Consider the following 25681-nt stretch of genomic DNA (forward strand, 5'->3'; position numbering starts at 1 on the left):
TGGCTCAAGTGAGAGGTGTATGGGCTGATCCAAGGCAGTAGCAATGGTATGAAGATCATGGAACAGAGGTCAAAAATATGGAGCAAGTAAAATCAGCAGAACTTGCTGGCCAATTAGCTGTGGTTGACTAATGGCAGAGAGAGGTCAAAGCAGATCGGACTTTTTTGAACTTGAGAGATACGGGGTAATGGAGAGAGGGAGGACAGCAGAGTAAAAAGGCTCAAAAGCATAAGAGGGAAAAGAGGATTAATTTGGTTAGGGACTTGTGGAATTTGAGAGGGCTATTGGACATCCAGGTGGCAATGTCCAGCAGACATTAGCTACAAATGTCATCTGCTTAGAGATGACAGTAGGAGCGTTGGAATGGATGAGGATGTCAAGGTTAGAATGCTGTTAAGCTTTGCATGGCCAGCCTTTCTTAAAACTTTTTGCAAAGGTCTCCCCTTGGTTTCTCTTTCATTCATTCATTTAACATAATTATTGTATGGTCTTTCTGTGGTAATGCTAAACTAGAGAGATAAAAATTATTTTTAAAAGATCTATTACTAATAACTTAATTTTAATATTAATAGATTAGTAACACATAATAATATATTACCTAATATATAATCTTTTCCCCAGATAATAATTATTATTATAATCATAAGAGCAGCAGCCATTTACTGATCATCCTTACTCTACACAAGGCACTGAGTTAAAATGAGACATACATTATTTCATTTCATCTTTACAACAACCTGATGAGTTAAGTATTATTATATATCAATGTTATGGAAAATTGAAGTACAGAAAAGTTATCTATTTACCCAGGATTACATATCAGACATTATCAAGGAGCCAATATTTAAATACTGGTTATCAGACTCCAAAACCCCTGCCGCTAACCTCTAGGCTGTTTGGTGAGACAAAACGTGCATTTTAAAAAGTGTTAAATAAGAATCCAAATGCTATGACCGTCCAATGTTGAAGTAGCACGTACGTGGGTGTTGGCACTCAGTAGGTATGAATAACTGTGGAAGGCAGGCTGGCAGGCAGAGCGTGTGGTAGATATAACAAGTCCCGGCAGCTCCAGGGAAGGAGAAATCACATTAGAGTGTAATGGGCAGGATTTGCAGTGCTGGAGGTGGGGAGAAGGACCTTCCAGGAGAGAGGAACATAGAGGCTGAGAGGGAGAGATTGTAGGGGAGCTCAGAGTGTCTGGGCGGGGGCAGGAGGCCAGTTTGGCCAGAGGAGGCAATTGTGAACAGATGTGCAGCAGGAGATCAGTTTCAGAAGGTATGTTGGGTTGAGTTCAGTAAAGAGTTAAGCATGTTGGACTCTTTTGGACAGTTAGAAGTCACTAAAGGTCTTTGAGCCTGAGAATGACATACCGAAAATGGGCTTTTGATGGAATAAATCTGATATTGGTTGGCAGGTGTATTAGTCCATTTTCTGTGCTTATAACAGAATACCTGAAACTGGGTACTTGATTAAAAAATGAAATTTATTTCTTACTTTTGGAGCCTGGGAAGTCCATGGTCCAGGGGGGCGTATCTGGTGAGGGCCGCCTTCTTGGTGGAGGTCTGTGCAGAGTCCCACGGCAATGCAGGGTGTCACATGGCGAAGATGGCATGAGCTAACGAGTTAACGTGCTCACTTGCTCTCCTTGTAAAGCCATCAGAACCACTCCCTGATAATCCATTAAACCATTAACCTCATGATCCAATCACCTCTAAAAGACCCCACCTTTAAATACCATAATCAGATTTCTCATCCTCTTAACACCAATACAACTGGGGGTCAAGTTTCCAATACATGAATTTTGGGGGACACATTCAACCCCTAGCAGCACACTGGAAGGAAGATGAGAGGCAGTCTGGTTGTGCAACTGCTCCAGTGACCTGACCAGGAGCACGGTGGGAGTGAGAAGGGACAATAGGCAGAGGAGACACATCCCTCAGAGGAGCTGAGCACACAGTGGCGTGCCTGTGGACCTTCCCCGGCTGGGAGCAGCACTGCAGAGCCCCGTCACCACCCTAGGGTTGTGGGAATAACACCTCGGAGTAGCCGATTTCCTGTACGTAACTTTGTGTCACTCACTGTCCCCTCATCAGAGAGAAGGATTTGGGGAGAATGGGAACTAGAATAAGGAAGCTTTGATTAGGAGTGACAGTACAGAGATGCCCAGAGTGTGGGCACCCAGGGCACCCAGAGATTGCTGCCAGGAGGAGCTCAGATGCAGGCTGCACAGAGGGGCCACCACAGAAGGACAGGACTATGCCAAGAATACAGGTGCTTTAGCCCAGCCATGTGGGATGGTGCAAGGAGCCCTGAACCAGGAAACCAACTCCTAATTGGAATCCCGCCATGCCACGTACACAAGTAGGGTGACCTTGGTAAGTCATCTAATCTTTCTGAGATAACTGATGTGGAAACATCTAGCCCAGTGCCTGGCATGTGGCAGATACTTAATGAATATGTGGAGAACATGAAAGTCTTGAGCTTCGGTTTGCTCACCTGTGAAACAGGGATAACGATCTCAGACCTGCCTCCCTGCCCGGGCTACAGGGAGGACCAGATGAGATGCAAGGCGTGAGCACTCTCTGCAGACAGTAGACCAATCCCAGGAGAGTGTCATGATTTCAACAGGTCTGCTGCACTCTCCAGAGACCCCTTTCCAGAAGCGGAGGACGGTTTTTAAGAATCTCTGTACCTATTTCCACCAAAAGGCAGCACCAGCCCATGTGTGCCCTCACCCCTGGAAAGAGAGAACAGAAGTGAGAAGGTACCATGGGCCTTTTGGGTACCAGATCATAGGCTCCACCCTGGACCTTAACTTCCTTTTGCATCCAGTGCCTTCTCCCCACCCACACCCCCACAGTCTTCACCTGCCCAAGGTGTGGCATGTGTGTCCCCTCATCCATGAAGGGTTACCCTAGAGGAAGTAACTCTCCCATCTCTTAATCTCTGCTGCCCTCTGTGCCGTTCTGCTGCACTCAGGCTTCCCTCCCAAAGCCACACTTGTTAATATACTTGTTCCATCTCTCCTTTGGCACATTAGTTCTTTAAGGGCCGGGTCCACACCCTTAATACTTGTGTTCATAGGCGAGCAAACGGGAGCTCCATGTCTAGTACACAGTAGGTCCTCGGAGATTCTTTGACAAATGCAAAAGGTAATCCCAGTACAGCTTGAGAATCTTCTTGATTTCACATGAAAGAGAGATCCTAGGAGAGTTCACAAGGAGCTCTATTCTTTGCAAATTGGATTTATCAGATCCCGGGAGCAGGCCAGAGAGCGCTTACATTGGTCTCTGTATTTGTCTGTTTCTGTTGCTTGTAACAGACATACCTGAAACTGGGTAATTTATAAAGAAACAATATTTATTGCTTACAGTTTCAGAGGCTGGGAAGTCCGGAGTCCAGGGAACATATCTGGTCCTTGTTGGTGGTGACAGTGACACAGGGTTCTCACATGGCAGAACAGAGAGGGAACTCCTCGTGTGCTCTCCTTTTAAAGCCCTCAGAACCACACCTGCAATCACCATTACACCATCAAATGCATTAATCCATTCACTATGGCATGGTCCTCACAATGTAATCACCTCTTCAAGGTCCTACCTTTCAACTACCACAGTAGGATTTCTCATCTGCAACAGTGTCACAGTGGGGACCAAACTTCAATGACATTGGGGGGACATTCACTCTATGGCAGTCTCTAAGCCCTGGAGCCATGGCAGCAGCATGAACACTTACTTTTCATTTTCTCCTTTCCTTGTGTCCTTCCCTCCCTGCCTGGCCCCCAAGTCTCCAGCTGAGAGTGTCTGTGTAGCTTACTTGAGGCAGAGTAACTGATGTGGTTTCCCTCCAGCTGTGTCTGCAGCCCCCAGCCCCACCCTCAGAACGCAGGGCAGGTACCCTTCTGTCATCTCTCCTCAGTGGGGTTCTCAGCATCCTGCCAGAAAGAACCAGCCACCTGCAGGCAAATGAGTCCTTTGTCCTTATCCCAGACAAGCTGTTTCATCCCTAGCAACATTGGTGGGCATCCAGTTGTCACCCCTGTCATGCTAGGGCTGGTCACATGAGCTCTGTCACAGGAGCCTATGTTTTTCAGGCTGTGGTGGTGACTGATGGGGAACGCATACTGGGCCTGGGAGACCTGGGCTGCTACGGCATGGGCATCCCTGTGGGCAAGCTGGCCCTGTACACGGCGTGCGGAGGGGTGAACCCGCAGCAGTGCCTCCCTGTGCTGCTGGACGTTGGCACCAACAATGAGGTAACAAGCTTCCTGGGCTAGGAGCTGTGGGGCCAGAGGGGGCCAGAAGGTGGACGAGATGGGGAGCACTTCTGCGGGGCAGTTATATCCACATGGCAATGGGCCATTTCTTTTCTGGTGTCCCCTTGACCCTGGCTCCCTCTGCACAGCTGTAAAATGGACAACCTTCCTACTCCCTGGTTGCCCACCCACAATCCCCATTCTCTTCTCCTTCCCATTGCTGCGTCCCCTTGCTCCTCTACTTCTGTGAGGCCATCTGTGCCCACGATGACCCCTGCTTGGGCTTCCTTTCCTATTTTTACCTTCATAACCTCACCTGGCTTCCATTTCCCTGAGGGCACTCTCTGATCCACTGGTGACGAGAGCACCTAACTGAGGTGGGAGTGACTGCCAGTCTGTGTTTTTAGCATTTTTGAGGTGAGCTGCGTCAGTGGAAGGATTAAAACTCAAAGCACCAGGGCCATCTAAATCCAGCAGATAGTGTCCTGCAAACTTAGTGAGAGAAACTGAGCCAAGCTCTGGGTGAGACTGACCTACAGAATTCCAGGTGGTTTGGGATTGCAAGAGTTCAAATCCCAGCCAAGAGTTTGTCTGCTCTGAACGGTGTTTGTGCCTGTCTGTGATTCTCAGCTCTGTGTCTCTGTGTCAGAAAACATGAAAATATACCCGCGAATTCCTTATTAGTGGCATTTATCTTTGAGTTTAAGATCAGTATGTGTTCATCTTTTAAAAATTGAGAAAAGCCAGAGAAGTGTTAAGAATGAATGAAATATTAGTGTTATTTATTGTCTATATATTGGTATATTTCCTTCCAGCATTTTTCCCCAAAGCATTTACAAAATCAAAATTGAGTTCATACTGCATATATGCTTTTGCAGTCTGCTTTTTCAAACTTCATATCTGTCATGAGTTTTCTCCCAGGTGACCATTCTTCCACAATGTCATTTTAACAGCTTCTTGGCATATTCTAATTTACACACCAAAAAACCCCACAGTTAGACACTTAGGTTGTTTCTAGTCTTTTTGCAAATATAAATTGTGCTCTGATACCTATTTTTGCAGATCAGTCTTTGTCCCCATCTCTGATTATTTTCTTAGGATAAATTCCTAGAAATGAAATTGTTGAAGCAAAAGGAATGGTCATTCTTTAGATTCTTGATTCACATTGTCAAAAAAATAATTCACATTGTTTATATTCTGCAGTGAACTCTCTCAAGAAAATTTGCCAAGACTCTTTGCACAGCCTCCCTCTTCCCTAGACACCATCCATCCCCATTTCTGAACAAGAGTGAGCACTGTCGCTCCTAGTAAGGAATGATGCTATTCTGGCTTCATCCACAAATACGATGAAATGAGGGAACACTGGGCAGTCCTTGCTTAAAAGCTGGGAAGCAATGGGGGTGGGTGAGATGAGGGAGGGCAAGGGGAGTGGGGGAAGTACCTGTCTGGGAGCGGGACCGTGGTCCCAGTACCACTGACCAGTCAGGTGAGTCACTGCACGTCTTTGGACTTGACCCCCTTCCGGTGCAATGACGGACTGGACCAGAAGGTTGCTGAGTGTCTTTCCACCTCTAAAAGCTTTTCCTCTCTGTATGCCTCCTCACCAGCCCAGGGGACAGGAGGCTGGACTGTGGGGCAAGCCCTACAGCTGCTCATCGAGACCAGTCTTCAAGTTTGCTCTGCACGGTGGTTTCTTTCCCCCAGCCAGATGTCTGGGGTTCCACAGGCAGCTATTCAATTGTCCTTCAGCCTCAAGAAGTGCATCTTTGCATGTGTGGATGAGCATAGCAAGCTTCATTTTAGTCATTCTTCCCATCCAACACCTCCTGCTGTGTCCCAGCTGGACTTCATTGAGACCTTCCCTCCCTCTCCTAAAAGCTAGCCCTCAGCAAGAAGTGGAACAGCTTGAGTCTGATTCTGAGGCCACTGCATCCCCTGGAAGGGTGTTGGTTGCATCTGGCAGGAGCATTAGGATCCTTTGTTGTTAAAGGTTCAGCACCCAGCAATGATGTGCTGAAGTTTAGGGCTGGCCCCAACTTGTAACAAACCCACCAGAAAAGGTGGCAGGAAACTAGTGGTAATCAACGGCCAGGCCCTTTTTTCAGACCACCCAGTTTAAGCCTCACACTAACCCTGTGAGGGGATCATGTGTCATTATCCTCTTTTTACAGTTGAGGAAACTGAGCCCCAAAAGTTTAATTTGTTCAGGAAGATCTGCTAGAAGTGGCCAGGCTGGGATCTGAGCCTGTGCTGCCCTCCACACACCACGCCCTGCCTGGGCTTCTGCGCTTTATAAATAAAAGATCATTTCTTGATTTTTAGAATTCTTATTACTAAAGTAACTTTGGAACATTATTCAAAATTTTAAAGGAAAACAGAAATGGTATTTCTCCCACAATGCTACATCTGGGTTCTCTTCTAATATCAAATTAATGTGTATACAAAGAAGTAGTTAGGACCTAGTTGCAATCGAAATGTGCCCGTAATTTTATTCTAATTTTTTCAGTTAAGAAAAATTGAAACATGTTGTGAACACTTTCTCTTTACTTATTTAATAAAAGTTTATTGAGTGTTTAGTAGGTGTCAGGCACTCTACTAGGCATGAGGGAGATGAACGAGAGCCAGGCCTGTATGGAATATTCTAGATGTCAGTGTTTCAACACTGTCACCTAATTGATCATTTTAATAGGTCATATGTTACATCTGCTCAAATGTCTGCTTCCTACCCTGGGGCTTTAAGCCTCTAGAATCACATCTCCCTCCTGGGTGTGAAAGGGAGAGAGCTGCCTCTGGGCCCACTCCCTCTTGTCAGGAAGGGACCAGAGTGCCCCCCGCCCCCCCACTGAGGCTTACCTGCCCTCCCCATGGGGGTGAGAGAAAGCAGTTCTCACCCAGTCCAGTAAGAAAAATACCAGCAGCCACTTATCCAGCACCTGCAATGTGCCAGCATAATTCTATGCCTTTATATATTTCATCTCTTTAAATTTGCACAACAGCTGTATGTTCTCCCCATTTTACAGATGAGAAAACTGAGACTCAAACATGTCAACTACTACCTCAGGTCCCACAGCTCTAAGTATCAGAGTCGGGATTTGAACCCAGCCCTCTCTGGCTCCAGAGCTGCCTTGCTCTCCGAGGCACAGTGATCCAAGGGGCAGGTGTTTTGTTATAGACTGGGAAATGAAGACTGAGAAAGTGGTGTGTCATGCAGGTGGGATCCCACGAACACTCAGATTCAGGTCAGAGTGCACAGTGCTATTTACACTGTCCTCCCCTCCAAAGGAAGCTGAGCCCCCTTCAGACCCACTTCAAGAAACCCAGGACAGGAAAAGTCAAAGTTACAAAGTGACTAATGTTAGGAAGATGGTGATTTATGTCTTTCCAATCAGAGGTACTGTGTGATCTCCTGCATTACAGTTCTTGTTTAAAAATGAATCAGTTTGCAAGGTTTTACCCCCTGAAGTCTTACGGCACATCTTTTGCTCAGAGCAAGCACGAGCTACAGGAGGGGGAGGCTCAGCCTTGCAATGTTTATCTCATGTGTCAGGGCAAGAAGGGTGCTGTTGTGAGGGTTTTCAGTGTCAGAATAACTAGACCATCTGCGTGTATGTCTCTATGAAAACTCCTGAGGCAACAGGAGCTTTAATCACAGTCAGAGAAAACACCCCTCCAGGTTTCCTGTTGAAGGAAAACAACTGCTGTCTGCAGCCCTGAAACTCTAGGTCATTTTCACCTGCCACCACCAAGGAGGTGTAGAAAAATAAATGGGGCAGGGCAGCAATCTCATGCAGAAGGGTCATCCCATGGTTAAGTTCCACGGGGGCAGGGGAAGGGAGCCCCTCCCACTTTAGGAGAGCGTACACCTGGCATTCCACCCAGGCCATGTGTGGATTGGTTTGTGTATTTCATTTCATCCCCATGCAGCCAGTCACAGACTTCCCAGTTAAAAGGGACCTGAATACTATCTCGTTCAACCCCCTCGTTTTATTTACATGGGAGAAGAGGCCCAGAGCAGAAATGGCTTCCCCAGGGACTGACGCCAAGCCCCGTGCTCATCCTCTGTGCTAAGGTTGTAGGGTACCCCAAAGGGCTTGAGCTTAAAGTGGCCCTCCTGAGCCTGGGAGGTCATCTTGTGGCAGAATTCTTGAACCTCTATGACCCACCTCCCAGTGAGATACTGTGTGAGTCTCTGGAACTGACCCACAGGCAGAGGGAGGGGAGGCACACCGCTGGGGAGACAACCAGGGAGCAGATTGTCAGCAGAGCCTGGTAAGCATTGCCTTGGGGAGTTATTGGATTGCTGAGTAAGCCTGGGGTCACAGGCAGCCAAGGTGGGTGTTGCAGGGCTTCTTGTACCTTGTTAAAAGTATCGTTACTGTGGCTAGTAAATATTCAGCCCTCACCACGTGGTGCCAACATACCGAGTGTTGGCTCTCAGTGTCGGGTGACCCATGAGGATGCCCTTCCTAGCATCTTGGCAGCTTATCCCTGGGCTTAACTGAGCTTCCCGAGAAATAAGTGGCAGGCATGACTGCCCCCCGAGGGGGGAAGGGCCCTATGCCCACAGCGTGAACCTGATCCCATGCCCTCCCAGACCCCCAGATGCTCTGATACATCTTAGCATTCCTGTTGCTAGGCAAGATAAATATTTTTTCGACCAGGAGGTTTATGTATCTTCCAGCTTAAATCCAACACTCAGTGATATGGCCAGTGAAGAGGAGGAAACTATTTTGTTTTCCATGACGTTTTGTCTGCAAGGAACACCTTAGGAAGGCAAAGCTAGACAAACAAACAGGGCATGTTGAATCTCTCACTCCCACAGCAGAGGATAAAGTTCTGGTTCACCTGCTTTGGATAAATGCCTTCACCTAAAATTATAATCATTGACTTATTCAGTTTCAAAGAGAAGTTAGTAACTAACAGAGGAGAAAGATTTAGTCATTCATTTAATATTTATGCTCCAGGCATCCTACTGGGCACCAGGACTCAGAGGCAAATAAGCTCAGTCCCCAGCCTGGGAAGAGCCCTGGTCTAGAAACCATGGTTCCTGCCCTGTTGCTCCCAATAATGTGTTTTGTGACCTTGGGCAGCTCATCTAACTTTCTTAAACCTCAAAAACTCGTTTGGAGGCAGGTGAACCAAAAGATTTCTAAGACCCTCTTACTTCTTAATTCGGCATCTCTTCAGTCCAGTCCCAGGACTCACGCAACTTGTATCAGTAAACACTTTTTAAGGGCTTGCCATGTGCCAGCACTGTACACATCTCCACGGAGATGCAGATGAGTGAGGGGCAGACCCCTTCCTCAAAGAGCTGACATTGTGAGATAGAGATAATTATTATCCCTATTGGACTGAGAAGAAAAATGAAGTGAAGTTAAATACCTTGCAAAGGTCACAGAGCTAGTTAAGTGACAGAGCCCGAGTTCAAACCCAGGTCCATTCAGTTCCAAAGCCCAGAGCCCTTCGGGCCATACTGAAGGTGTTTAGAGGGGAACGTCCTGACCACCAGGCCCAGCAGTGTCCTCTTCTCGGCAGTACATCACCTCCCAACTGTAAGATTCCTTCTGCCTCTATTGATAAGGTTACCAGATTTAGCCAATACAAGTACAGGACACTAGTTAGATTTAAATTTCAGATAAACAATCATTTTTTAAGATAAGTATGTACTTACACTTGGGACATACTTATACTAAGTTTTTTTTTAATTATTGCCTATCTGAAATTCAAATTTTACTGGATTTCCTGTGTTTTATCTGGCAATACTAGCTACTGAAACTTCTAAACACTTAGAAGAGGAAGCAAAGACTGCAGGAAGCTGCGAGAAGGGGTCCAGGCCAGTTTACAGTTTATACTCCCACACCTTGCTGGCAGCATTCTTGTATCTGAGTTGGTTGGTGGGACACAGGGCAGAATGTGGCCTTCTGGTTGTGGGTCGTGCCACATCAGCCATGGGTGAAGCTCCCACGGCTGTTTTACATAAGCCATTTTCACTCCTGCCAAAGGAGATCCAGCTGGCTGAGATGTGGACACAGCCTTCCCCCTAGCTCCATTCTGGCTTTCCCTGCTCCCCTGACTGGTCTGCAGGATGCAAGCCTGGACCTCCCCAACTACAGCTAAGCTCTGCCAGGAGGACCAGGCAGAGGGTGAGGAACTGCCCCCTAGTTCTCTGGTCTCCACAACATCAAGTGACAGAGCAGAAAGGATGCTGTCATGAAACCCAGTCAAGCAAGTCTTAATCTCAATTTGTACCCACTTTCTGGCTCTGTGATCTCGGGCAGTTTATTAAAACCCTTGAATTCCAGCTTCCTCATCTGTAACATGGGATGAGAGTAGGCCAGACTATTAGAAAGTTCAAATGATTGAATTACTTGAAAGCTCTATACAAACATAAGAAGCTATTTTTGTAGTGTCATCTGCATATGGAAACTTTTTTCCATTTTTTTATGGTTAGTTTTGAAGTATTTGAGGCATGGCACATTTTATTTTAAAAGTAAAATAGAAGGACTTTTTAAAAGCTTTTTATAGTTACCCTTATATCTCAGCAGAACCTCATTATGGTTGACCTTTGATCACCAAGACTGCCCTCTAACCAACTGAACTAACCGGCCAGCCCTCAGATTTTTAATTTTTTTTATTTTAACTTCTCAATATACATTGTAATTGATTTTCGTGTTCCTTTACCGGTTCCTCTTTCACCCCTCCCTCTCCCCACCCCCCACTATATCATATCTGTTCACTTGTTCTAAGTGGCTTTTAGAAGATCACTCTGAAGGTGGCATGTGGGAGGATATGCATTATATATGTCCTGCTTTCACTGTTTACTTCCCCCTCCCCTGACCGCCCAACACACAGTTACCAAGGAAGAATCCTTAATAGTTTCAAGTAGGTTTAATCCAGGGGATGAGGATAGTGACAGAGGAGGTGAGGACCCACCTTCTGTCTAATGTGGGCCTGTGATACCTTGGACTAAGTGCTAAACCACCTCCGGCAGGTTATGTGGACACAGGATTGGGGGGGAAGGATGGGGAAGGCAAATATTTCCTATATTCTGTCCTCTACTCCTTTACCCAACTTCCTCCTCCAGTGATATCAAAACAGTATGGACCTAGAGGCAAGGTGGAGGCTCACCTAAAACAGGCTAAGCATTAAGGGGCACCTTTCTTGAACTGAAGTTCTGGTTGTACCATTCTATCCTTATATCCCTCGGGGCCTAGCACAGTGTGAGGCACATCGTATATATTTCATTGAATGAATGAATGAGTGAATGAAGTGTTTGCTACTGGCTTGTAGTGACTAGAGGCCTGAGAGGCTGCTAAATATTCTACAATGTGCAGGTCAGCCCTCACATTAAAGAATGGTGTTAATAGTGTCACTGCTGAGAAACCCTGAAATAAACCCAGAACCTGCAGCCAAGGGTTGGAAGACTGTGCAAACCTGAGAGAGTTTTGCCTGGTTCAAAGCATCCTTGGTTCCTAAAATGGAGACCACCTGGGAGTCCACCCTCAGCCAGTGGCTTGGCCTCTGGACCCTTCCAGAGCTGAAACATTGGCAGGAGCGGCGGGAGGGATCCAACCAGCTTCCTACTCTCTCCTCTCCTCCCATCCCCTGGTCCTTCCCACTAAACCCGGACACTTGTTTGGGGGGGGGGGTGCAAGCAGGAAAACTAGGAGCAGGCTCCGTAAACAGGTGCTGTCTGTTCCAGGAGCTGCTCAGAGACCCTCTGTACATCGGCCTGAAACACCAGCGTGTGCGCGGGAAGGAGTATGATGACTTGCTGGACGAGTTCATGCAGAGCGTCACAGACAAGTAAGTGGGCCGGTCTGTCCCTCTTGAGAGAAGACTCCTAAGAGATACAAGGACTGAAGTTGCTGGCTTTGGCAGCTATGCAAACAGGAGGCAGTAGATGCATGCTTTTCCGGGTGGTCTGAAAATTCCAGCTTGACCCCATGGAGTTGGAAGTCTGGGAGATGAATGGGCTTGTTGTCTGGGAGCAGAAGGTGGGGGAGGGAAGAGGGATGTTGGTTGAAGGTTCTGTGATTTGGAGGTAGTTAAGAAACTATTGTCCTGGGAGGAAAACCCCCTTGGCCTAAGCTGTCCAGGGTCTTCGGTATGCATAGGGATGTTACAAGTGATGGAGGATAGATGTGTGCCTTTCAGATGAAACGGCTTTGGAAAGGATCTGGCCACATCCATCATCATTTTCCACCTCTACATAAGGACAAGGAAGTGTTAATGAGCTACTGCAGCAGACCCCATGGGCTCTGGGCCTGCAAGATTGATGAGGGGTCATTTCTTCACTGGGGTGCATGATACTGGCAGCTTCACCCCTCCTCATCTGCCCACCTATCTGCTATCAGGGCCACCTGCTCACCTGTCATGGCTGGTATGCAGCTGGGATGGAGTCCTGGGAACAGCCCTCACCCACCCATGTTTAGTCTGAGAGCAAGCTGGTCAAGCCAGAGTTTCAGCAACCCAGCAGGCCTCTGAAGATGAAGAAGGTCCTCTTCTCCCTTGAAAACCTCCAGCCTTTCTTGCTGTCCAAAAAGTGCACAGGTTACGACAGAGCTGTCCTGCTGGTCCTTGGCAAAGTGCTCCTTTGCCTGAGCTCAGCTGCTCAAAGCAGAGTAGGGGTCTGGAGAAAGACTGGCTCTGGCTTCTGCAGCTCAGGAAGTCTCATCTGGGTGGGCTTTGGAGGTTAGCACACTGTATTTGACCTTGACCCCACCACTTTCTGGGTCTGTGGCCTTGGGCAGATTGCTGAACTTTTCTGGGTCTCCTTATCTGTTTTCCTTATCTGATGATAAGAAAAGAGTGTTTTGCTGTTGTTGTTGTTGTTGTTGTTGTTGTTGTTGTGTTTTGTCTTAATATTGTGGTTATATGGGATGGGATTGATCCTGCAGAAAAGAGGAAATTAGTGATGGGGTGTGGGGTGGAGGGCAAAAGTTTTTAAGTAGGCAAGAGCAGCAAGGATCTAGTGCATACCTGGAGAGTTTAATCTTAGGAGGACAGAGAGCCATCCACAGGGAGAGATAGAAGGCAGAGTGCTGAGTGCAGCTGGCTGGTGGGTAGAGGTAGTGGTGGGAGCATGTGGGGGTCCCATCAGGTTGAAGACAAGGTCATCAGCAGAGAGTGAGGATGTGAGGATGGGGAAGGTTTAAGGATGGAAGAGGCGTGGCCTAGTTATCTAGGGCAGTGGGACAATTTCAGACTGGAGAACTAGAGCATGATCGCTGGGCAGCTCTTTGGGTCCCCTTGAGGTAGGTCAGTTAACCTGTTCCTGTGTTTTCTCTAGCGAGGGTCAATAGTGTGGGTGCAGGGCAGGAATAGGCAGAGAGTAGGGTATAATCAGGGTTGGGATTTTGCCAGGCAAGAGAGAAAGGGAAAGAGAAGGTAGCTGAGAGAGTACTCAAGGGAATAATCATAATATGTCATGAGGTCAATGCTGAATAAGAAGGAACATAAGGACATGGTGGAGGAAAGAGGTAAGGGACAGTGAAAAGGTTGTAGAAACAATGTACAGTAAGTACTAGTGAGGTCTGAAAATTGTTGAGTTGAGTATTAGATGAAATGAGCCGGAAAGAAAGGAGGTGGTGATCAAAAAGTCAGGTGTTTGCAGTTGAGATTATGGAGGAAGTGCTGCTATTGGAATGTGACCACCAAGAAGCTAATTCAGGGGTCAGCTGCATTAATAGAGGCATAGCATCCAGAACGAGGGAGGTAAATGCTACAGCTTATTCTCCCTCTTTCATACCATCCTGAATACCAGAGTCAGTTCTTGACAAGATTCATTGAGTCGCAAATTACCTAAAGCATCTTTGGAGAACAATAACCATGATAGTTAAAGGAATCAAAGGTTTAGCCTAGTAAAGACTCAGAGACTGCTCTGTCCATATCAGGATGCAGTACTACCTCCAGACATCTGAAAGCTACTCTTCCAGAAAAGGAATGGACTTGTTTTGGTATATCCACTTGGAAAAGAACCAGTTGGTGGAACGCCAACGGAGGCAGGTTTAAGCACAAAATAAATCAGAGCTATCCCACAATGCACTGGGCTCTGTCACAGCAAGAATACAAGGATGGGTTGCATGGCTCATTGATGGTGAAATTATGAGTGAATTCAAGCTTCAGGTGCTCTTTAACATGACTTCTCACCCCCTTTTTCTATCCTGACCTCTTAAGAACCCTGTGTAGCTGGCAGGATAGGTATTATTATTCCCATTTTGTGGAAGAGGAAACTGAGACTCTGAGAGACCAAGGTACCCATCTCAGGTCACACAGTACCTGGCAGGACTGCAAGTTGAACCTGGATCTGCTGATTCTGAGTCCCGACTGCTTTCTACACTGCTGAGTTACCTGTGGATGACAAGAGAAGGGAAGGAAACTGGCTTCCTGTTTCCAGGGCTCACTGCTTATCTAATGAGTCAGTAGTCATTCCATGATTCCCCAAAGAGAAGTCTTGCTATTTGTGTGAGGAGGTTAAATAAACTAGGGTGTAAAAGGCTCTTCAAATGATCATTAAAATCAGCTCACAGTTTCACAGACACACACAGACAGTCCAGAGGTGAACCCTTGGGGAGGCGCGTGCGTCAGCCAACAGGAATGTGTCCTTAAGTGGAAGAAATGACGGATTGACAATTGGTTGTTTTGACTTTCTAATAAGCTAAAGCAGATGTTTCTGTGGATACTGTAGGTGGGGAATGAGCTGGGCTCCCCAGGCACTCTTGAGAATATAGTCATCCCAAGATAGAATGCCGGCCCGGGAGTGAGTCAGGAGCCATGCAGCCAAACAACGTATTTTAAGAAAGAACCTTGGGAATCATTGACTCCTACCTTCAACATCCTCAACTCTGTCCAAACATCCTGCTAATATAAAGCACCACCTCCTGGCCCTTAACCACTAATTGGGACGTGTCTTGAGATCTTTTTTGGCCTGAAAAAAAACTCACCTCAGCTCAGTTCCTGTCCTGGAGCTTGGCCACAGAGGAGGACGCACTAGAGCAGAAAGAATCTCTGTGTAAGTCTGTGAACCGCAGTGGCAGGTAGCTGGGAGCGTCCTCCTCAACGCTGAGACAAAAGCAGGTGTTCCCATGACACAGCCAGTGGCTCCCTTCTTCCTGCTCTCCCCCTGCCATGCAGTGGGACCTGAGTGTCACACCTGAGCACGACATCCTGGTGTGACAGATTTCCCTGATGGCTTCCATTTATACATTTCATTTCCGTTACTTGCAGTAGAATGGATGGGAATCATGTATTGTTTGCACCTGGAGCCCTAGCTCTGTGTGATCACTGGCCTGGGTTGGACAGAAGTTTGTTGTCAGCAGCAGCTTCAGCCTTTGGGCAGGCCAGGAAAGGAGAGCACCCCCTTTTTCTCTATCTTCCCAAACCCTAAAAATAGGGATTCTTGAGCTGCTAAGATGAGAGTCTTAAAGAAGGGAAATAATAAAGAAAACTTACTTTTAAAAAAATCGTCAACTTTTTAGTTCCAGGAAAGTTAAATTTCTTGTCTCTTCATCTTTTATCTCTGTGTTTCTCTCTTTCTTTCTCTCTCACTCTTTCACTCTCTCTCTCTCTCTCTCTCTCTCTCACACACACACACACAACACCTGAGGTGCATACCATAATAGAAGTAATATTTCACTATTAGTGGTCTTTGTAGAAAGTTCTAGTTTTCTGAGAAATCCAGATAGTCTTGAACCTCTGATTTCTAGAGCCAGTTACTGCACAGGCCCTCCTTTAATGCTACATTCCAAACTTGATGTAAGCCCCTTCCCTTCTGGAGGCAGCACCATGTGCTCCAACATGCAGCCCCTGTGTCATTTCAGCCTAAATGGAACTCCTCCTACTCAATCTCCCCTTGCTCCTCAACCCATTGTTCCTGCCATTATGTTTGGAGGGTGACCCTAAAGGTTTTCATTCTAATATACTAACAAAACAACGACATATCTCTATTGTGTCCTGATCTGGAAGCAAAGGAATTGGTACTCATCAGGACTTCATGCAAAGCAGAGCACCAAAGTTAAAGCTGGAAACAAGGAGGTGACATTCGATTCCAAGACTGTTCACTTCCCCTCAGTGTGTGGTGTAAAATCACATACCCTTCATTTCTATTGCTGTATAACAAACCAGATTGCTGATCTTAGTGGCTTAACATTTTATTTGCTCTTAATTCTTGCCAGCTGAGCTGACTCAGCTGAGTGGTTCTTCTGGTCTTGCCAGTGGTCACACATGTGGCTGCTTTCAGCTGGCAGACTGGCTGGGAGCGGGTTCAGCTGGCACACTGCAAAGGTTGGGCTCCTCTCGCTCTCCAGAGTCTCAGAGTCTCTCCTTCCTCACACGGCCTCTCCATTTGGTTTCTTGTCTTAACAGGTAACTGAACTTTTTACATGGCAGTCCAGGACTCCCTAAACACTAAAGGATTAGACCTGAATCTGGCATGGTATAACTTCCACCACATTATATTGGTTAATGCAAATCACAGGTCCATACTGGATCTCAAGGGAGAAGGTAACACAAGGATGTAAATACCAGGAGGCATGGCACATTGAGGGCCACCAGTGTAACAGACATAGAAGGCACATCATGAGAAAAACAAGAACACAGGAAAGGCAAGGAGTGTGCCGAAGACTCTAGAAGAATGGCCCAACTAGAGATGAATGTTTATTGGTGTAAAATGAGGTTAAATGGGAATGGAACAGGCTACATGTGTTATTCAGGTTTCTCCAGAGACAGAACCAAAAGAGTGGATAGATAGATAGATAAATAGGTAGACAGATAGATGAGAGGGGGGTTATTGCAGGAATTGGCTCATTTGATTATGGTGGCTGGGAAGTCCCACAGTGTTCCTTCTACAAGCTGGAGATCAAGGGAAGCTGATAGCATAGCTCAGTCCAAGTTCAAAGGCCTGAGAACCAGGGAGGCTGATGGTGTAACTCTCAGTAGGAGGCCAACGGCCTGAGAACCCTAAGTGGGGAGGGAGGTCGCTGGTGCAAGTCCCACAGTCAAAAGGTCAGAAAACCTGGAGTTCTCATGTCCAAGGGCAGGAGAAGATGGGTGTCCCAGCTCCAGAAAAGAAAGCGAATTTGCCTTTCCTCTGCTTTAGGTTTCATCTGGCCCTCGATCAACTAGATGGTGCCCCTTCACAATGGGCAAGGATGGGCCATCCTTAGTCCACTCATTCAAATGCCAGTCTCTTCTAGAAACCCCTTCATAGACATACCCAGAAATAATGCTTAACTAGCTGTCTGGGCATCCCTTAACTCAGTGAGGTTGACATCTAAAATTAACTACTCCACTGTGATAGGACTCAGAATCCAGGCAGGAGGTTATAGTTATTAGAGCTCAAATGTGGAAAGGGCTTCAGTCATCTAACCCAGTGCTTTTTAAGCCAAGCTTCCCTGAGCCCCAGGACTCTGTAAAGGTACATCAGGGTGCTAGAAATGAAATGTTTTCCACCTACCATAAAAGATTTAAACCACTTGAAGAAACACTTCATTGTTTGTAATTGCTTCCTGTGTAAGGTTTCTGCTCAGTATTTCATTAATTAAAGAATTCTTCTGCTAAAAATGTTTGCAAGCTACTGATCCACACAGTACCTTATTTGAGACTTGATGCCGTGAGCAATAGAGAACCACAGTAGGTTCTTTAGCAACAAAAGGATCATATTAAAATTGACAGGATGTGAGAGGAGATTAGAGGCAAAACCCACAGCAACGCCTCAGTTCAAATCCTGCCTTCCCTAGGGAAATCTTCCCTGACCAGCCTGGCCTGAAACTCTTTCCCTGTTTGTAATCTTATTGTCTGTATAATTCATTTGCTAATTAATCATGCACTACATTGTGACATGTCTTCTATAATGGTCTAGGGCTTTTCTTTGAAGCTTTTTGTTGTTGTTGTTCTTTGACCTTTCACAGTCAGAGAAGAGATTGGACAAAGATGTGTCTGGACTGTTGTAGAACTGCTCAAGTGTTGGCGTGGTCTAGAGTGGATGGCCTTTACAGATTGTTCCTACCTCAGGTCCTATGACTTAGTAATGTCTCTACCAGACTGGTAGTTCCTTGGAAGCACAGCTCTGCTCATAGTGGGTCCACAGTAAATGGTGAAGGTGGAGGTGGGTTGGTTGGTGGGTGGGTGGGTCAAAGCCTTTACCAGGCTAGCTCTCAGTTAGAATGGACTGAAGACTGTGAATGTGACCACATCTGAGGAAGCTCAGAAGAAAGAACTTTGGGAATCATTCTGGTTTGGCCTCTGAAGAAGCAGGACAGTTTTCCAGTCTCAGCCTGATGTGGCTAATAGTTGACAGTCCAGCTCCTCCATGTTCCCATCAGAGCAGAAGCCAGATGTTGCATGGTGACAGAATGCCATGCCTGCAAGGAATCTGGCTAGGAGACCGCATCAAAATGCAAACTGGCACCCAGCTCTCTAGGACCTATTTGTTTCCGTCATGGCCAAGCAGACTGAATAATTGAGAGGGTTTGCAGTTCACTAGTTAGGATCCAGCCTCAGGACTGAGGCCAAAAATGTGCTGGAAGAAATTCACTGGCTGGGGAGATGGATTCAATGACGCCAGCTGGCTATTTCCTTCTTATTTTCTCTTAACAGCCTGATTTTATCGCCTGGCGTCAAAAATAGAAATAAAATCATGACCGGACCTGAAATTTTCAGATTATGGCAGAGGAGATGAAGGAATAGAAGGGTTTTATTTTGGGGGGAGGAGGATGGGAGTTCTGATTCCCCTCAATGGATTAATAATAACAACTCTTATTTACTTAATTGCTTACTATGTGCAGACACTGATACAAGCACTTCCTACAATATTAACTCATCTAATTCTCACAACAACCCTGTGAGGTGGATGCTACTATTAGCTTCATTTTAAGAGATGAAGCAACTGAAGGTTTTAAAGTATAAGTACCTCGCCTAAGAAAGGGGACCCCCACTAACTATGGTTGTTAAAAGCATGAATTCTAGAGCTAGACTGCCTGAGTTTGAACCTCTTATTAACAAGCTATTTATTAACATGTACTAACAAGCCACTTAATTCACCTGTGCCTCAGTTTCCTTATATCTAAAATGCATTTTTAAGATTTAATTTGTATAGTGCTTATGATGGATAAATGAGACCATCCATCTAAAATGCTTAATTACCCGAATGATAGTAAACGAATAATGTTTGCTACTATTATTATTATTATTAATTTAGGCACTATCCAAAGCCACTGTCTTTTAAGCAGTGCTTTAGTGGTGCCCACATTCATGCACTCATGCTTGAGTTAATGTATGCATTAATATAGCCCTCGCTGCCTTCTGCAGTCCTCACCCCTCTATCCCCTTCATTCCAATGTTACTTTCCCTCTCTTCCCCAGTGCTAAACTTAAAAGGAAAAAAACAAAAGCAAAACAGCCCTGAGTGTGATCCAGCTCCATTTGAGATCCCTGGCATGTGCAATTAGTACATGCTTGGTCCTCCCCCTCCCCGCCCACCCCTATTCAGTTTAATTCTCCCAGCCCCGCCCCCCGCCCCCCAGTGGAGAGGCGTTGTGTCTGTTCGTGTACACGTGGTGGGGAGGTACTGGTGTGTTCACGGGGCTGAGGGCTTCTCATATTTTCTGCAGTTGTTTCCAGCTGAGTGTTATTTGGGCTTTGCAGACTACCGCTGTGAGAGAATTGTCCCCTCGCATAACCAAACATCTTTTTACAAGACCCACTTCACAGTACAGAAATGAGAAACAAACTTGCCCATTGGTAAGGTAATAAATAGCTCTGAGATTAACCCACTGATGCTGACTTATTAAGAGGCTATGCATATAGGAGCCTGTACTTTTCTCTTGGAGCTGGAGGAAGACTTGTGTGACTTCACTCCCACCACCCTGTCCCTTCTCCATCAGCTGCAGTCACACTGGCCTCATGCTATTCCTCAAACAGCATGGCTGTTTCCACCTCATCTTTGTCATGGCCACAGGGCCTTCATGTTGCTGCTTCCTCAGTCTTGAATGTCCAACCATATTGATGGCTGTTTCCTTCTCATAGTGCAGGCCTGGAGATGGGTCCGCACCCAGGCAGAGTCACATGTTGAGGTCTGTACAAGACAGGACGTGGGAACCAAGAGTCCTGCCAAAAACTGGGAACTTCAAATGGCTGCACCCTCCGTGAAAAACAAATAGGCCTGATCACCAATCCAGGGAAATGACAAGAAACTGGTGGGGAACAAAAATACGTGCGTGCGTGCGTGCGTGCGTGCGTGCGTGCGTGCGTGTGTGTGTGTGTGTGTATCTCCTGGAAGAAACCAAAACACCAAGCCTTCACCATGTGGATTTGGAGTCCACATTTATAATATACATGGTGCAAAAATTCCCAGGAAATCAGTATAAAATATTGTCCCCTACCAGTGATATTGCTGGGGAACCTGGCAGAAGGAAAAGTAAGATTTCTCTGTAGGGACACTCCCACACCCCATGCCACATGGAATTTAATCCCCCAATGAAAATAAATTCGTGAACCACAACAATACACATGGAAAAAAATCCACAATGTGGGAAAATTATATACACAACCAATAGAAGAATTAGAACCCCAAGAAAAAGAAATATTCTGAGAGAGCCCATAAAACTGTTTTAAGTATAAAACAGTTAAATTTATTAGAGACGTTTTTTAAGAATGAAGTAATAAAAGTACCCAACACTGTGAAAAAAAAACAAAAAAAAAAGCAGGCAGATTGAAAAATAACCAAATAAAACTTCTGAAAATGAAAACAGAGTCTTAGAAATCCAGGAGAGTACACCAAGGTCATAGCAAGACATGAGTAGAAAACCCAAATCCTCAAACATTTCTGCCTGGGGGCAGTTCAGAGAGACCCTTCATTCCTACTCTTTATTATCCAGAAAGGAATGGGGACACCAGGGTGTTTTATCGGGAAAGATTTTTAATAAGCTGCTCTTGAGGAAACAGAGCATTTCTGGAGGGAAAGAAAGGATGAATAAACTGGAATCCCCACATCCAAGCCTCATAATTTCACACCAGAAAGGATGTAGCAGTTCCCAACAATCCCATGGCATGGTATATTTTTTCTCATTTTCTCTGTCTCTCTCTGTCTTGCTCATTCATACGCACATGTACATAGTCTCTTCTTCCTTGTTTATTTTATTGGGCTTACAGATTGGGGTTTTTTGTTTTGTTTTTGGAGGCTGGCCAGTACAGGGATCTGAAAAATTGTTTCTTAATGAAGTTGGATAACTGGAAAAAATATCTAAAAATAAATTATTCCATCAAGAAAAGTTATGTAAGAAAAAAAATATCTCAGTGTATATATACCAAATTGTTAACAGCGATTACAGTTAGGGGCTGAGATTGCCAGGGATTTTTGCTTTCCGAGTCATTCATTTCTGTAATGTTTGATCGTTTATGCGCAGGCATTTGCTTTATAATTAGAAAGAAAACAATGGATTTTTTAAAATGAGTTAGGCAGCAATTCTTGCCCAGAGAAAGTTCCTTTCATTAAGAAAAACAAAAAACCTAAGTACATAATAAGCAAGCAAACATCCTACCCTTGACTTTCTGGTGAATTGGGTGCTAGGCTGACCTAGGCTCCTGTGGACAATAAAGCAATTCACATACATTAACTTAATTTAATACTTACAACTATTCTATTAAGTAGATACAATTATTGTCCTATCCCACTAAATATAAGTTCCACGGAGGGATCTTTGTCTCCTATTCACTGATGTATCTCAAGCACCCAGAATAATGCCTCGTGCAGCGTGGGTTCTCAATAAGTATGTATTGAATAAATGCACATTTTACAGATGAGAAAAGACAGGTTAGGGAACTTGTCCAAGGTCACTCCTTCATGGTAGAGCCAAGCTGCAAACCTAGGTGGTCTAACTCCGGAACTCCCGCTCTGAATTGTATATTCTCTATTTCTGGTCTCTTGCATGAAACAAAAGACAGTCCAACATACTCCAGATACCTTCTTAACATAGTAGACAGGAGGATAAATGGAGGAAAGTCTTATGAAAGCTGTTCTGCTTAGCTTACTCATATCTTCTCTCTCTAGCTTGTTCAAGGGCAGGGTTAATGCTCCACCCATCCATAAGGGGGACTGTGGAGGGACCAGGCATCAGTCCCCATTTTTAAAACTCTCTAGCTTCCAGCAGCAAAGAAAGCATCTTCTTAATTCAGCATTGTCCAGGTTAGTCAGCTGGCACTTCCTGGTTCTTCCTTCTTAACCACTTCTGGGCCAGTTGTCCCCTTGCCCCATGATTCACCGGAGCTGGGCACCCCCTGAAGACCTCTCAACAAACCTCAAACCAGCCAGCTCAGCCCACCTCTAAGGCAGAGGCTGAGGCTCTTTGGCACCAGTTTCTCCTGTTGGTTTTAAAGCAATATAAGCAAAAGAAAACCCCTAAGCTTATGACATCCAGACTATAAAGAAAGTTTAGGGCTTTTATTTTAATTTTAAAAGATTGTAAAAAGCATCACTGTTAGCTCTAAGCCATGATTGCAGTATTTCAAGGGGGTGTTCACATTCTGAGTCCCTCTCAGCAGAGATGGTCACTGCTCAGTATTTTCATATACACTGAATTTTAGGAATGCCTTCTGTGGTTCAATCTGTATCTCACTATTATTTTCCCACCTGGCCCACCACTGGACTGTAATCTCACAGTCCTGGAATGCCTGGGCAAGAAATAACCTGCCTATTTGATTTAACTTCCTCACTTTATAGGTGGGCAAACTGAGACCCAAAGAGAAAATTATTCCCCCAAGATCAAATAATGAGAAAAGTAGTGAGAAACAGAGGGAAACCTATCCAGTTGTTTGCTCTCATTCGCATAATTTATAAAATTTCCTTCAAATTTCCACTCAGTCTGTATTTATCATGTGCCTTCTCTGTGCCTCACAATGTGGCCAATGCAAAGAAAAGATCTGTCCTGAAAAATTAATTTTTCCTTGGGCTTCTAATATAGAGACATAAAGTAATCAAAAAATAATTCAAGACAGCATTTAGTTATTTGTTTATTCACATATTCATCCATCTAGTCACTCATTCATTGGACCAATATTTACTGAACACAGCAGTAATTATTTGAGCACATCTGTATATTTTTTTCCCCAGTGATTTGACAGCAAGGAACTTACAAGCCACTAGGAGAAAAATAAAAAAGATAGGGTCAAATAATTACTGCTGGGTTTGTGTAGAGTTAATGTGTGCCTAGCTAATGGCCCTGTCTGCAGAGTTGATAGAGGTTGAAAGAGGGAATTTACGTGGTCAAAGGACCTGGGACATTTAGCGGGGTTTAAACAGCCTTATTCCCAGGAAAGAGCTAGCAACTGACTTTTATAGAGCACCTAAATTGTGCTGTTTGCTTTACATTTAACCATCACAGCAATCCTTAGAGATCAAGAAACTGAGGTTCATAAGAGCTAAGTAGGTCGCCCAGAATCACCCAGCTAGACCACCAAGTCCACATGACTCCAGAACCTAAGGTCTTTGATCTAGACCGTCTGCTGGCCTGCTTTCCCGGCTTCCTGCTAGTGGTGCTCATTTGTGTGAACTTGAGTCCTTGGGAGTAAAGGAAGAGGCCTCAGGTGTTGTGAGGCAGAGATACTTTGCCATTGTGTCCTCTAGAAGAGGAGAATGTGGCTCCACAGGGAGCTAGTGGTATCATATGGGAGGTGTACGACTGGGCACTCCTGGGAGAGGGACTGTTCTCCAGCATTCATTCATTCATGCTTTCATTTGTTCAACACATATTTACTGAGCCAGGCAAGCACAGGGCACTGGGTATGCCGTAGCATGCTTGGTTCAACCTGATTTGTCCAGAGCAGCAGCAGGAAAGGGGGTCAGTTAAAGCTCATTCATCAGTTGTCATGCCATACATATGATGGCGAATAAGATACTCCCCTGCCCTCAGGAACTCTCAGTCTAGGGCCTGCTTTGATCTAATTCATTGCCTAGGCTGGGTGGGTCTTTTTCCTTCCTTCCCCTATCCAGCTTTGGCTCACATGTGTCATGAAAGCTCACAAACATAGACTGGGTTTTCCAACCTTACTGTCTTCCACCCCCAGACTGTCATAATTTAAGGTAGAATTTTGCGAGTTCTATGAGAGAGGGTCAGTTTAGATGCTGAGGAGGTCCGAGGTACGACTGCATGACAGACCGTATGGTACAAATACTTCAGTACTACAGCCAAATAGAGAGATCAGAACGGGCCACACTAACCAGAGAAGCTTCATGGAGGACATCATGGCCTTGTGACAACTTGATAACCACAAGCTATGGGCAAATATGAGCTGGCATAAATGCTGAAGCCCCAGGTCAGCCAGTGGGTTTGTGGCTTTATGAACAGGAGGTTGAGGAGTGAGTTGCTGTGCACTAGAGGAAAAACTCAGTACTGGCCACTGACCTTTGAGAGGTCGAGAGGTCGAGAGGCCAGCAAATCAGCCACCATTCCCTTCCAAGCACCGGGATCTCTGGCGCCATTTACGTGTGTGCCCAGGAACTCAGACAAATAGGGAATTTCAGGAGGAAATTCAGACTGTTCCTGGAGTGTTTTCTGTCTGGCTTGAACTTACCATCAGAGCAGTGACTGAGGAATGGCCACATTATCCTGGGACTTGCTGCTTCCTGTGACTGTCTTGCTAGTCAATGGGACTTTTCCCCTTACACCAGAATGCCTGTCACAGGAGCCCGCCGGTCTGGCTGCCAGACCCAGGCACACCAGGGAATCTTCCAGTCTGGGAGCTAGGGAGGGAGGGGCTTCAGAGGTCCACCCTTCCACCCCAGGCTGGAATCCCTTCCACAACTTTCATGCCAAGTGGAGCTCTGGTCACCACGGAATCTCCTCCAGTGACCGACAGCCCTTTCCATCCAGTGTTTGAAATCTCTGCCTTATATGGCACTGAAATCTGGGTCTCTCTGACTTCCAGCCATCGGCTCTGCTTTTCCCCTCAAGGCAACACAAAACCAGTCTGCTTAATTCCTTGTCCACAGAACAGACCTTCATATGTTTGAAGATAATCAATCTGCCTCATTCGACTTGCCTTCTCTCCTCGGGCTCAGTGTCACCTCTTTCTCCAATCCATGATATCCGGTTTCCTCACCGACAGAACAGTTCCCTGTCATTCTCCCCGACCTGCCTCCCACTTCCCACTCCCACCCCTGGCAGAATGAGTCTCTGCCTCACACACGTCTGTGCCAAGGCTGTGGTGTGACTGCTTCACATTCGTCCCATGATGTCGGACCATGTCTTCTTCGCATTTGAACTGGGCTCTAGCGCCCACCTCCTCAGGATCTTCTCCTCTTCTCACCTCTCTCCTCCACCATACTGGCTCCTGTACCTCATACGTACACCTCCCATCTCAAAAACAAATCCTTTAGTCCCACACCCCCCAGTGGCTGTCACCCTACTCTGCTTCGTAGCCAGGCTTCCTGAAA

At 45.8% G+C, this 25681-nt stretch overlaps 1 protein-coding gene across 3 annotated transcripts in view; it reads left to right on the forward strand.

The window, feature by feature from the left end:
• The window catches only part of ME3 (malic enzyme 3), a 184156-nt gene that overhangs the window by 126988 nt on the left and 31487 nt on the right, over nucleotides 1-25681 (forward strand). For 2 of the 3 annotated variants that reach the window (XM_063093197.1, XM_063093199.1), the window contains 2 exons: nucleotides 4091-4252; nucleotides 11955-12058. In XM_063093197.1, the coding sequence (XP_062949267.1) occupies nucleotides 4091-4252; nucleotides 11955-12058 (266 nt within the window). The remainder of the gene's footprint in view (nucleotides 1-4090; nucleotides 4253-11954; nucleotides 12059-25681) is intronic. The other variant, XM_063093198.1, reaches the window with a different exon arrangement.

Source organism: Cynocephalus volans, chromosome 4, assembly GCF_027409185.1.
Source record: "Cynocephalus volans isolate mCynVol1 chromosome 4, mCynVol1.pri, whole genome shotgun sequence".
NCBI classification, from domain to species: domain Eukaryota; kingdom Metazoa; phylum Chordata; class Mammalia; order Dermoptera; family Cynocephalidae; genus Cynocephalus; species Cynocephalus volans.